This window comes from Saccopteryx leptura, chromosome 2 (genome assembly GCF_036850995.1).
Source record: "Saccopteryx leptura isolate mSacLep1 chromosome 2, mSacLep1_pri_phased_curated, whole genome shotgun sequence".
NCBI classification, from domain to species: domain Eukaryota; kingdom Metazoa; phylum Chordata; class Mammalia; order Chiroptera; family Emballonuridae; genus Saccopteryx; species Saccopteryx leptura.
This window is the reverse complement of record NC_089504.1, coordinates 247,923,224-247,937,304: the sequence shown is the minus strand read 5'-3', so window position 1 is coordinate 247,937,304 and position 14,081 is coordinate 247,923,224. Positions and strand designations below refer to the sequence as shown.

The 14,081-nt window shown below is 51.4% G+C and overlaps 1 protein-coding gene across 6 annotated transcripts in view; it reads left to right on the top strand.

Annotated features, from left to right (window-relative positions):
• The window catches only part of RILPL1 (Rab interacting lysosomal protein like 1), a 35,628-nt gene that overhangs the window by 5,245 nt on the left and 16,302 nt on the right, over positions 1 to 14,081 (top strand). For all 6 annotated transcript variants that reach the window (XM_066371116.1, XM_066371115.1, XM_066371117.1 and 3 more), the window contains exons 2-4: positions 3,079 to 3,229; positions 8,412 to 8,530; positions 9,159 to 9,383. In XM_066371116.1, the coding sequence (XP_066227213.1) occupies positions 3,079 to 3,229; positions 8,412 to 8,530; positions 9,159 to 9,383 (495 nt within the window). The remainder of the gene's footprint in view (positions 1 to 3,078; positions 3,230 to 8,411; positions 8,531 to 9,158; positions 9,384 to 14,081) is intronic.

Sequence of the window (14,081 nt, the reverse complement as noted above, 5' to 3'; positions counted from 1 at the left end):
GGAGGCTGTATTCACCTCCTATTGCTGCGATTACAAATTCCCATGCTTCCTGGCTCAAAACAAATTTTATCATCTCATTGGATAATATATTAGGAATAATGGTAATATGGATAATGCTAGATAGAATTCTGGAGGTCAGAGTCAGAAACGGGTCTCACTGGGTTAAAAATCAAGGTGTCAGGAGGGCTCCATTTCTTCTGGGGAATCGAGGGGAGAATTCACTTCTCTTAGCTTTTCCGTCTTCTAGAAGCCTCCTGTCTTCCTTGGCTTATGTGGCCCCCTCCAACTTCAAAGCCAGCGGTGGAGCGACTTCAGGGTCTGTCTTACTCTGACCTCTGCTTCTGTCCCCGCTTCAACTCTAACTCTAACCCTCCTGCCTCCCTCTTGTCGTTTATAAGGACCCTTGTGGCGACCCCTGGCTCACCCAGATGACCCAGGAGACTCTCCCTCTCTCAGCATCCTTAACTGAATCCCATCTGCAAAATCGCTTTTGCCATATAAAGTCACATCTTCTCAGGTTCCAGGGATTAGAATGTGGACGTCTTTGGGGGCCGTTGTTTAGCCTACCCCAGCCAGTTACACTCAACTGATACCTGCTGGGGCCCTCTCTGCCTTCAGCCTGTGCCAGGGGGAGCAGAGAGGATCAGGCTAGAGAATCTAACTGCCCCTAGCCTCCCCTGCCTGTGGCCAGGGCCCATGCCCACTCCATCATTCCCATCACCACTTTGCCTTCTGGCCCTGTCCTTAACCCCTTCTGGTGACCTTGAGCCAGCTGAGCGAACACTTTGTTTTTACCTCTCATTTCCCAAGCACTGCAAGCTTCCTGACGAAATAGATGGGATTTGGGGACTTTTAAAAAAAATCTTTATTTAATTGATTTTAGAGGAAGGAGAGAGAGAGACAGACAGACAGGAACATTGTTCTGATCCTGTATGTGCCCTGTCGGGAAACCAAACTGGCAACCTCCGTTGCTTCGAGACGATTCTCCAACCAACTGAGCTATGGGATTTGGGAACTTATTTAGGAGATGAATGGAGGTGATGCTGACATCCGGCCACCTGGGCAGGCTTGTGATGGGCTGGAGGAGGAACAGAAATTGGCTCACACGGCCTCAGCCCTTTCTGGGCGCTGGGCACGACTCTAGACGGTTTACATGTAGTATTAACTAACCATTTCATCCTCACGACAGCCCTCAGAGGTAGAGATGTGACACCTATTTCCCTCATTTCCTTGGCTCCCGAAGATTGAACAGCTTGTCCAAGATCAGCTAGTAAGTGGCGGAAACAGTTCAAGTTCAGGTCAGCAAGCTTCAATATCCATGGTTGAAACTCATTCTATACAGGCAATGGCGGGAATGCTCCCTAGAGTTCATGGTTTTATGAAATTCCAATTTTTTTCTTTTTTTTTTTAATTTTTTTTTTAATTTTTTTCATTTTTCCAAAGCTGGAAACAGGGAGGCAGTCAGACAGACTCCCGCATGCGCCCGACCGGGATCCACCCGGGATGCCCACCAGGGGGCGATGTTCTGCCCCTCTAGGGCATCGCTCTTTTGCATCCAGAGCCATTCTAGAGCCTGAGGCAGAGGCCACAGAGCCATCCCCAGCGCCCGGGCCATCTTTGCTCCAATGGAGCCTCGGCTGCAGGAGGGGAAGAGAGAGACAGAGGGGAAGGAGAGGGGGAGGGGTGGAGAAGCAGATGGGCGCTTCTCCTGTGTGCCCTGGCCGGGAATCGAACCCGGGACTCCTGCACGCCAGGCCGACGCTCTACCGCTGAGCCAACTGGCCAGGGCCGAAATTCCAATTTTTTTATTTTTTATTTTTGGTAATAGCTTTATTGAATATAATTTGCATATTATGCAATTCACCCATTTAAAACATACAATTCAGTGTTTCTAGTCTATTTGCAGGGTTGTGGCCACCATCACTACAATCAATTTTAGAACATTTTTATTACTCAGCGAAGACTCATATAGTATATCTCTTAATAGCGACTCCTTATTTAGCGCCCAACCCTCTCTGGCCCTGGACAACTGCCAGTCTGCTCTCTGCCACTGTGGGGTCACCTCCTCTGAGTATTTCACATTGGTGGAGTCCTACAACATGTGCTCCTTTGTCTCTGGCCACTTTCACTTAGTATAATATTTTTGGCTTTTTGGTATGATGTTTTCAAGGTTCATCCATGTTGCAGCGTGCATGTGTCAGTGCCTCATTCCTTTTCACATTCCGTCGGACGGACAGACCACATTTTATTCACACACGCAATCCATCGATGGACGTTTGGGGTGTTTCTAACTTTTGGCTGTTGTGTGAAGTGCTGCCACGAATGTTGATGTACATGTTTTTGTGTGGACGTGTTTTCATTTCTCCCCGGCAGATCCAAAGAGTGGCATTACTGGGTCATATGGTAACTTGAACATTTTGAGGACCCACCACACTGTGTCCCCCACAGCAGGTGCACCATTTTGCATTCCCATCAGCAGTGCACGTGGTTCACTGTCTCTTCGTATCCATGCCAATACCAGCTGTTATCTGTTTCTTTGACTGCAGCCACCCACAAAAATTTTTTCATGGATGGATCTTCTGGATGTTCACATGACCCTGAGAGCCTTTATATTGCGGCTCCTCATCAGAGGAAAACTGAGGCTTGGAGTGGTTAAGTGAGCTGACCTAGAGCACTTGGAGAGACGCCAGTAGGAGACATACAGGGAACTCGGGGGCCAGGTGGCCACCCCCCAGGGTCTTTGCAGCCTCTTTCTCCCGTGGACAGAGGTTTGTCCTGACGGAGTCTCTTGTCCAAAGATCAGGGAGGTGAGATCCCCAGAGAGGCTGGGAATGTTAGGGTCCCCATAGCCTGGCGCTGCACATGCCTCTCTCCCATCTAGAGAGTTAACAGGTGCAGGGCGAGCTCCACGGTTGTCCTTGGTGCGGGTCTAACCTGGCTGGGTCCTCACAGAGGAAGGGCGCCTCCTCATACCTGCAGAGTTGCCTTACAAGCTGGTGGTGCCCGAAGCCTGGTTCTCGGGGGGTAAGGCTGCTGGCTGGCAAGCTGTAACCCCATGCTGTCCCGTCACCCCTGCAGGAACTGGAGCTGGTGGAGGACGTGTGGCGAGGGGAAGCGCAGGACCTCCTGTCCCAGATCGCCCAGCTGCAGGAAGAAAACAAACAGCTCATGACCAACCTCTCCCACAAGGACGTCAGCTTCTCTGAGGAGGAGTTCCAGAAACACGAAGGTGAGAGGGTAGGGTCAGCTTGGGGTGGGGGTGGGGTCAGGAAAGGGCTGTTCCCACTGTCATCACCAGTGACGGTGATGGCGACAGTAGCGGTCCGTGAGCGATGGTGTGGGCGTTTTCTAATTTCTAAAGTCTTTGTTTCCTGTTGTCACCATCACTCTGCCAGAGAGAGAAACTGTGTAGCCTAATTTACAGGTGATGAAACTGAGAGGCTCATTCAATAAATTGTTACAGATTGCTCGCTTTTCTGGGCTCTTTTCCGGGCATGGGGCATACACATTAAACAAGGGAAAGCATCTGTCCTCATGGAACCTGTGCTAGTGTGGAGGAGACAGGTGATAAACATGTAAACAAAGAATAGACCCTGTTCCAGATGGTGGCCGGGGCTATGGAAGAAGTAGAACAGAGGGATATGATACAGGTGCTTTGGTGAGGGGCTTCTTTAGATACGGTGATCAAGGAAGGCCTCTGACGAGGTGACATTGGAGCCCTAATGACATGATGGAGCGAGCCTTGAGAATGTCTTGCTAGGGAAGCAAATGCAAAGGCCCTGGGCATGAGTGTTTATAGAAAACCAGGGAGACCAGTGTAACAGGAAAAGATGACCGAGGGTTAAAGATGAGGTCAGAAGGATTAGTAGGGGGTCAGATCACATCGTTTCTTAGAGGCCAGGGTTTGGCTCTTATTCTAAGTGTGCTGTGAAAAAATGTGAGGTGCTTATCACAGGCATGCGTTTAGCAGTGAGTGACCCAGGATAGCAACCCGGGTCTGAATGGTGCTAGAACCCCTCAGCTGTCCTTCATCTTACCAGCAGTTCTCTAGCACCTTCAGTCCGGGCCATCTGCTGGTGCTGGGGACGCAAAGACAGACAGTGGGGTTTGGTCTGGGCCCCCATGGCCTCTTTCCTCACAGAGGCTGCCTCTGACCCCCAAGGAACCTCAGACACATCTCTGTAGCCTGAGTTAACATCTTGGGTCCCCACACAAGCCCCATCCTCATGTTTTATGGGAAGGGGGTGGACTTTTCTTGGGGCACTGGTGGTGACAACTCTGTGAAACTAAAGTAGCACGCTGAGGAGGAAGGTAGGGACCAAGAAAAAAGGAGACGTTTGATCCAGGTGCTGGAATTCCCTTTTCCTTGGGTTTCCTTTGCCGAGATGTGATTTGTCCACTGAAAACAGAAGTCTTCATGGTTTCACGATAACGTGGGTTCTACAGCCAGATGGCCCAGGTTTGAATCCTAACTAACCCCAACCCTTACCCACTTAGTGACCTTTGTGTGTCTAAGTGTCCCATGTAAAAATGGAAATAACTGTATCTTCCTCAGAAGTTGCTGTGAGGATTAATTAATATGTGTAGACCGTTTAGATTCGTAGCCAGTACACACACTCAGTTAGTGTGAGTTACTGTTCTCTAATCCCACCTTCTCATTGAACAGCTGAGAAAAGCTGAGGCAGAGAGAGTCCATCGTTCCTTTTCATGGCTGAGTAATATTCTACTCTAGGGCTAGATCTCATTTGGCTTAGGTATTCATCTGTTCACGGACTTTTGGGTTGTTTCTAATTTGGGGCTTTTGTGAATAGTGCTGCTATGAACGTGCAGGTACAAATTTTTTGAGTGGACGTGTGTTTTCAGTGCGTTGGGGTCTATACCTAGGAGTGGGATTGCCAGGTCCTATGGCAACTACTTTGAGCTTATTGAGGAGCCCGGAGCCATCTTTTTTTCAGTGACACTTCTGTAGGAGGTGACTTGGGAACTCCTCTGCCTGCCCAAGGGACGCCCCAGAGGCCTCAGGGTCCCAGGCATGGCCTGAGCGCCCTGGGCCACTACCTTGCACCTCATTGCTCTGTGTGTGTACAGCGTCCTCTGTGCGGGAGAGCTTGGCTCAGCTTTGCACACCCCACTCATGAAACAGTCCATATGGCATGATTGGAGACACACTTGATTGGCATCTAGCGTGGCTCCGGCTCTCAGAAGGTTAGCTCGGGTAGGCTTGGGTTTTCACTCAGCAGCAACCTCCATCGTGTGGAGAGATCGGACAGATGCCAGGTGTGCCTTTCACAGTTATTTTTATTTTGTACAAGAAACCATGGGAACACAAGGACAAAAGCATTTCTTTCTCCTGGGAGAGAAACAAGCATCGGCAGGAAGGTCCCTGGGAGAAAAGGTATAGCCTGCAGAGATAGACCAAGTGCCAGAGGAGACCGAGGATTCCAGGGTGCCATTGGGAGATGGGGCGAGTGGAGCCGGCCCTGTGGGGAACAGCACTGCCCTTGAGGCTTAGTCCCGGGCACGGCTCTCAAAGCCACTGTGGCAGGTGCCTGTCTGCCCCGGAATTCTCCAGTTCAGAAACCTGTCAGCTGGAGGGCAGCTATGGGAACTACCAATTAGCACATGGGGAAATAAATGACAGGTGTCAAGGCCATCAGACTGCGGAGATAGGGGTGCAAAGATACACCCAAGGGTCTGGAAAGTTCTTGGGTTCTGCTCAAACAATTCCATCACCAGGAGGAGGGAAACAAGAGCTGGGAGTTATTTCACAGTCCCACCCTCAGGTTCCTCGTCTGCTAAATGGGAAGGATACCTCTGACTCCCACGATTGTTGAGAAGACGTCTCAAACACAGCACTGTCTCGTAAAAGATGTGCCCAAGAACCGTCACGTTGACTATCCAACCAGTGGAAACTTATGTGGGAGCCAAGAGTCTTTGGTAGGAATTTCAGCTCAGTAAAAATTCTGGCTGTGCACCCATACATAAAAAGGAAAGAAAATACATATTTTCAACGATGTTTACTGAATTTACAGCTTTGTACAACCATCCTGACAATCTAATTTTAAACTTTTCCATCACCCCAAAAGGAAACCTGATGCCTATATGCGGGCCACTCTGCGGGCCACTCTGGATCTGCTTTCTGTCTGTATGGATTTCCCTGTTCTGGACATTTTATATAAATGGAATCAGACACTATGTGGCCTGTGTGTGGGGCTTCTTTCTCTTAATGTCATGTGTTTCCAGGTCGTCTGTATTACAACATAAATCAGCGCATCACTCCTTTTTTTTTTTTTGTATTTTTCTGAAGCTGGAAACAGGGAGGCAGTCAGACAGACTCCCGCATGCACCCGACTGGGATCCACCCGGCATGCCCACCAGGGGGCGATGCTCTGCCCATCTGGGGCATTGCTCTGTCGCAACTAGAGCCACTCTAGCGCCTGAGGCAGAGGCCACAGAGCCATCCTCAGCGCCCGGGCCAACTTTGCTCCAATGGAGCCTTGGCTGCGGGAGGGGAAGAGAGAGACAGAGAGGAAGGAGATGGGCGCTTCTCCTGTGTGCCCTGGCTGGGAATCGAACCCGGGACTGCTGCACGCCAGGCCAACGCTCTACCACTGAGCCAACCGGCCAGGGCCAACGTCACTCCTTTTTGTGGCTGAGTAATATTCCATTGGATAGATCACCTTTTGTTCATCCATTCATCTACTGATGGACATTTGAGATGTGAAGATGTTTCTGTTTCTACAATGTTTGGCCATTATGAATAGTGCTGTTATCACTTGTCTCTCATGTAACATTGTCTTTTAACTGGCTACATAGGGTCCCATGGTATGGAACAGTTCTTGTTTATTTAACTCTTTTCTTGTTGGTGGATTTTTAGATTGTTGCCATTTTTATTATTATTATTATTATTATTTTGTTGTTGTTGTTGTTACTACAAAGGCTGCTCCTGCACGATTAGCTTCAGATTCATTTCTACATTTGTCTCAATGTCTCTTTAAATCTCAGGATGCTGGCCCTGGCCGGTTGGCTCAGCGGTAGAGCGTCGGCCTGGCGTGCGGGGGACCGGGGTTCGATTCCCGGCCAGGGCACATAGGAGAAGCGCCCATTTGCTTCTCCACCCCCCCTCCTTCCTCTCTGTCTCTCTCTTCCCCTCCCGCAGCCGAGGCTCCATTGGAGCAAAGATGGCCCGGGCGCTTGGGATGGCTCCTTGGCCTCTGCCCCAGGCGCTAGAGTGGCTCTGGCTGTGGCAGAGCGACCCCCCCCTCCCCGGAGGGGCAGAGCATCGCCCCCTGGTGGGCAGAGCATCGCCCCTGGTGGGCATGCCGGGTGGATCCCGGTCGGGCGCATGTGGGAGTCTGTCTGACTGTCTATCCCCGTTTCCAGCTTCAGAAAAATACAAAAAAAAAAAAAAAAAAAATCTCAGGATGCTGAGTTGCCCGGTGACTAAATGATTGCTCGGAAGTCTTCCACTGTTTAACAATGCCTGGGAGTCTATTAAAAACACACCCCTCCTTTAATTTTTCAAGGCACTTTTGTAACTACTCTTGGATTTTATCTCTGCTATTGCTCTGCCCCTGGAGCAGGGAGGACTGGTATTTCCGTTTTATGGATAAAATGAACAGCTAACCCCCTATGCCAGGCCTGTTGGGAGTGTTTCTCACAGGTCAGCATGTGCAGCCTCCTAAGAGCGCCCCAGGTGGGGACACCACAGATTCCCCACGTGCAACTGAGAAAAACAGCCTGAGATCAATAGCAGATAAGTGGCAAAGCCAGGATGGAGTCCAAGAAATCCAGCTTCAGACCCCAAGCTCTTGATCATTCTGTTCAATGCCTACCGTGTGCCAGGCCCTGCACTGGTCCAGGGCACACACGGTGAACTGGTCCGGCAAGGACCTGCCCCCGGACTGATAGTGTACTTGGTGGGCAAGGGGCAACAAAACAAACCATAAGCACATCCTCCAAGCTTTGTGTGTATTAACCCCATCAGTGTTCACGATGGCCCTATGGGGTGGTACTGTTTTCATTCCCATTCTACAGATGTGGAAACTGATAGGCAGAGGGAGGAGAACCTGAAGCTACCCATCTAATAAATGGGAGAGCCAGTGTTTGAGCTCCAGAACCTCCTGCCTGAACCACAGTGCAGTATTTTTTTTACTTTAGATGAAAATTCACAAGACAGTTTGTGCTGTGGAGGTGATAAGTGGGGTGGTGGAGGGAGGATTCTTTATGGGAGTCAGGAAGTAAGGTGTCTGCGAGGAGGTGATATTTGGGCTGAGGCCTGAGGTGCGGGAGTGGGGGTGTGGAGCCACATGCCCCCCCCCCTTCGATTTCATCTCACCGGGAGGCTGCCGATGGTTCCAGCAGGGCAGGGAGGTGGATTCACCTGCAGGTCTCACTCACCCCGCCCCCAGGCATGTCGGAGCGGGAGCGCCAGGTGATGAAGAAGCTGAAGGAAGTGGTGGACAAACAGCGGGACGAGATCCGGGCCAAGGACAGGGAGCTGGGTCTGAAGAATGAAGACGTTGAGGCTGTAAGTGACGAGCCCCGACCCCGTGTCCTTCCTCCCGGCTGGTAGGTTCTAGCAGGAGACTGGATCTCCCCTCACAAGGTGCCCGGTCTCCCCTGGGGTCTCATGCTGTGGGCTCTGTGGGGTGGGATCCTGCCTGAGGCTTGGTGGACCCAGCCATGAAACAGCAGGAGGGAATGTGCCCCCCTCCCCAGTGACCTGACTCCTGCCATGCCCTGGGGAGGTCCTCGAGGCCGGTCAGCCTCTGCTTTGACCCCAAGGCCTCCCCCTTGAATAAAGGGTTCCCGGAGCCCACCCCCTTTGTGCCCACCAGACTGCTCCAAGAACCTATATGCTGCCTTCGCATGAATTAGAAAAGGACACCCCTTTCTCAATGCATGTTACTTGCCTCTGCTGAGATATTGTCATAATATACTAACAAGACACTTATCTTCCATCTGTTATAAAATGATAATAGTAAATACACAAATTGCCCATCTCTGGCATCCACAGAGTTCCATGACCAAATGTCAGACACATTAAGACGTCTGCAGTCTGAACCACACGCGCGTAGATGGTCGGCCCACGTGTGGGGCGCCGCGTGAGCCACCATCGGTGGCAGCGGGGTTCAGCGGCCCTGCTCTCTCCACAGCTGCAGCAGCAGCAGACCCGCCTGATGAAGATCAACCATGACCTGCGGCACCGAGTCACTGTGGTGGAGGCGCAGGGGAAGGCCCTGATCGAGCAGAAGGTCGAGCTGGAGGCAGATCTGCAAACCAAGGAGCAGGAGATGGGCGGCCTGCGGGCAGAGCTCGGCAAGCTGAGAGAGAGGCTGCAGGGCGAGCTCAGCCAGAATGGCCAGGAGGAGGAGCCAGAGGTGAGGGGGCGGGGCCATAGGAGGAGCCAGAGGTGAGAGGCGGGGCCAAGAGGAGGAGCCAGAGGTGAGGGGACACACACACATATACACACACACCCACACACCCACACACCCCCAGACCCCCACCCCCACCCACCCACCCCCAGCTGGTTCCGGGGCTGTGCCACTGCCTTGTTCTCCCCATTAGACTTAAAGAAATGGAGAGGCTCAGAGAGAGGAAGCTGCTGCCTAGAGGACCCATAGCTGGGTAGAGGCAGATCTGGGCCTGGAACCTGGGAATTCCAGCATTCTCACCCAAGGTGTTCATTCAGCTCAGAGATGGTTATAGGGCATCTGCCATTCATTCATTCATTCAAATAATTATAGATTTTATTGCAAATTCATAGCAGCACTATTCACAGTAGGCAGAAGGTAGAAACAATGCCCACGTCTGTCAACTAATGAATGGATAAACAAAATTATCTGTTCATGCAGTGGAATATCACGCAGCTGTGAAAAGGAAGGAGGCACTGACCCCTGCAACAACCTGCATGAACTTGGCAATGTGCTACATGAATGTCGCCAAGACAAAAGGCCACATACTGCATGAGTTCATTTATGTGAAATGTCCAGAGCAGACAAATCCACAGAGACAGAAAGCAGACTGGGGGTTGCCAGGGCCTGGGAGGAGGAGGCAATGGCAATGGCCCCAGCAGCCACACTCAGGGTAGGAGGGAATTGTCTTGGAGGGTAAGAGACTGTCTTAGTCTGAGAAAAGGATGGTGGGCAGAAGACTGATGTGGAAGGTGATCCCAAATATCAGAGGAGTGAGACAGAAGGAGGATCAGTGAGGTGGAGGGTGTGTGTGGTTGAGGTCACAATGGGGGCTTGATCCTGCTAGAACCTTTCAGAAGCACACAGAACACCTCCTAGAACTCTTTTTCTGGAGGGGAAAGGCTTGGAACATGTATCTGTGAGCTAAGGGTGACCCTCTGGGCTGAACTTAGGGAACAGATCCTGGGACAGAAAAGGAAGGACATACAGTGTGTGCTTGGGGTGACACCCCGTCACATCGACGGAATGACACAGCCACAGCTAAATTCCAGGTGGGCCCAGGGCTATGACACGGGGTCCAGAGGTGTTTGCTCCATAAAGTTGCCCCCAGAGTGCACCAGACAGCTCATCCTGATGAAAAAGCTGTTCTTTCTGTGGGATGTCAATGTCAGGTAGATGTTTGCAGATGGGTGAAGAAGACAGCCGTGCCATTTGAGAAAGGCATCACGAACTGTTCGCGAAAAGCTCAAGGCCTGCTCTTTCTTCCAACAGATTATTGATTGTGTTAGGTTTGCAGGTGCTGTGCTAACCTCCTGGGTTACAGGTAGGAGGGGTAAGACAGATGAGCTTACCGTCAGGCTGGCTCAAGTCCCAGCGCAGTGATTAAGTATCTTGTGAATTCAGGCCAGACCCTGCTAGGTTGTCTGAAGGACAGGAACCTGGGATACAGATCGGGAAGTAAGAGAGAGAAGTCATCAAAAGGAGAGGGTAGGGCCTGCTTTTGTCTTAAAAGTGACAGAAGCCTAAGTTAAAAATGGATTAAGGATTTTTTTTTAAATTTTTTGTTTATTTACTTATTCATTTTAGAGAGGAGATAGAGATAGAGAGAGAGAGAGAGAGAGAGAGAGAAAGCGGGGAGGAGCAGGAAGCATCAACTCCCATATGTGCTTTGACCAGGCAAGCCCAGGATTTTGTTTTTGTTTTTTTATTCATTTTAGAAAGGAGAGAGAGAGAGAAGGGGGGAGGAGGAGGAAGCATCAACTCCCATATGTGCCTTGACCAGGCAAGCCCAGGGTTTCGAACCGGCGACCTCAGCATTTCTAGGTCGATGCTTTATCCACTACGGCACCAGAGGTCAGGCAGATTTTTTTTTAAAGGAATTTTTAGCTGTGTAACTGAAAGCTTCGAGTGAAGGACAGCTTCAGGTATAGCTGGTTCCAGGTGCCCAAATGAGGCTATCAGGAATCTGTTTCAGACCTTCTCTCTGCTTTGCTTTCCTCTGCATTGGTGTCATTTTCAAGCTGGCCCTTGCCAGGTGGTGTGGCCCCTGGTGCTCAACCCCCTTTGTAACCCCAATGGGAAGAAATGGCCTCTCTTTCTCAAATTTCCAGCAAAAGTCTCAGGGAACCCTCTCATTGGCCCATCACTGAACCAATCACAGTGGCCTGAGATCTTGAATGTGCATGTTGTTTGCTCCCTGGTCACATGTCTGCCCCCTGGTGGTCCCCATCCATGCACTGAAAGTGAGGAAGCAGTTTGTCCAGATGAAAACTGCAATGACTCAGCCTGGAGAAGCACAGCAATGGGTGCACGCCAGGCGGAGATAACAGCTGTTGTCCACAGTGCCCGAGAGTCAGGGCTGAGAAAGCCATGCACAAAACTCTGAGCAGCAAAGGATATAGATCCCTTCATGGTCTCAGGAGAGAGTGACAGCATCCGCTCTAAGTTTATGGAGGACAGGTTGACTCGGGAAGGAGCTGACAGCAGACATGGCTGTTGAGAGCCCTTTGCAACAATCCAGACAAGAAAGGTGAGGGCTGGACCAAATCTATGGCATGAGATGGAGGGGGCCCATGGCAAAGACGGACATCAGGTGAAGCTTGGGGCCATCCTTCCAACTTCCTGGACCCCACAGAGCTCAGGTCAGTCTCCTCCTGGACAGGCAGGCCAGGTCAAACCGGGGCCACAAAACTCCATCCAGCTCTGCTCCAGGCCTCTTTAGCAACAAGGACATCTCATACCTCCTTGGCCCGACTGCCTGTGGGTTTCAGTTTCCCATTCCGGCGCTGATGGAGCCAGACAGAGACGGGGAGTAAAAACCAGGTTGCAGTTATGACTAAGCTGCTGAGCTTCCACACAGTCTCTGTTCCCAAACCCAGGGCAGCCTCGCCAGGTTTGACTCTGTCCCCGGGAGCTGGGGTGGAGTTCAGGACTCGCAGCACTCAAACAGCGAAGCGACTTGTGGTGGCTTCACTGCCTGCTGCCCTGGGACCTGGGACCCACCCATCTCTGGTTGTCAGTTTCCTATCTGACCAATGAGGGGGATGGACTTGACTTGACCCAGCAGATCCAATAGGCTGGCAGGGATGGGAGGACCATGGGAGCGCAGAAGAGCACATCGGATTCTGAGAGGCAAGGGTTGGGCAGGGTTTCAAGGCATTCACATGGGTTTTGCAGAATAGGCAGGGTATCCAGGGGTGGGATGTGGGGCAGGCCATTCTGGGCTAGAGGGAGAGCAGGAGACGGACAGGAGAGAGTGCAGGGTGTGGCTAGGGTGGCAGGTTCGATGGGTCAGGGGGACAGGAGCTATGGGGGAATTGGTACCCGCAGTCACTCTCATTCTCCCCCTTCGTTCATACGATCCTTTCTGGGCTGTGTCGCTGCCGTTTCCATGCCTTCTCCATAGACAAGGCTCCTTATACATGTTTTGTGACATGTTTATTGAGCTAGAGTTCACATACCATGCAGTTCAACCATTGAAAGTGTATGATTCAGTGGTTTTTCGCATATTCACTCCGTTGTGCAATCGTCACCGCTGTTGAGAGCATTTCCATCAGCCCAAAAGGGAAACCCGTGCTCATGAGCAGTTACTCCTGTCGCTGTGTCCCACCGCCCCCTGGCCACCACTGAATTCCTTCCTGTCTCTTTGGAGTTGTGTGGTGTGGACATTGCGAGGAACGGAGTCAGACAACATGTGGTCCTGACTGGCATCTCTGCTCAGCATGTTCTCTGGTTTGTCCAGTTCCTCATATTGCAACTGAAGGTTTTTACAATTAGACTGTAAACCCTTAAGAAAATGAGGTGGGCTCCCTGTCAAAAGAACTTTAGATAAAATCAATAAGAAGACTGTAAAGTTAATAGTTACCTCCAAAGGGAGGTAAGGAATATTTATCTCCTTGATGTCGTCTTACGAGTTCTTATTTCTTAGTTTTGGGTTGTTGTTTTTTAAATATGTGGGGAAAGCAGAAAGGAGCCATCATGTCAGGCCTGGTTTTCAGGCTGAATTTGTGCAGGATAGTCCTGGAGATACCGAGGGTAAGAGCACAGTCAGTCCACTTTGGTGGACCAGGCCACAGAAAGTGGCCGTGATGTCCCCGGGCAGCAGGGAGCATGCCCAGGAGGCCAGGCCTCGGGACAGAGGCCCTGGCGGAGATGTGGCCTCCCTAACACTCTCTGCACAGGCCCACTGCTTATCTGCCAGGCTCCTAGGCCTCCCCAGGGAGCCACTGGGACCTCAGGGCATCTACCTCAGCGGTGCCCAGAGTGCCTCATGGGACCAGTGGACAATCTGAGATAACCCAAGCCACCTCCACGGTCCCTCATGCAGTAAGCCTAGAAGGCCTGCTGTCGACTGGCCCGATTGCTGTCCTGGGACGAGCCTTCCCGGTCTCTCTCGGTCTGGACAGGATGATTGGGGTGGCTCCGGGCACTGTATCCAGGCTGGGTAGCCCCAGAGAAACCAGAGTCCCGAGCTGTCCCTTTGCTGCATTCCCAGGCAGTGGCTCCAGAAGCCAGGACTTGGCTGCAAACCGGTCTGGGAAGCCCCCAAGCTCTAAAGGGATCAAGTTGCTCCCCAATAAAACAGCCACCTGTCCTCCAGAGAAAAGGCGCTCAGGTTCCGAGGACCTCTTCGGTGTGTTGGGAAGTGACAGCCTGCGGGGTGAG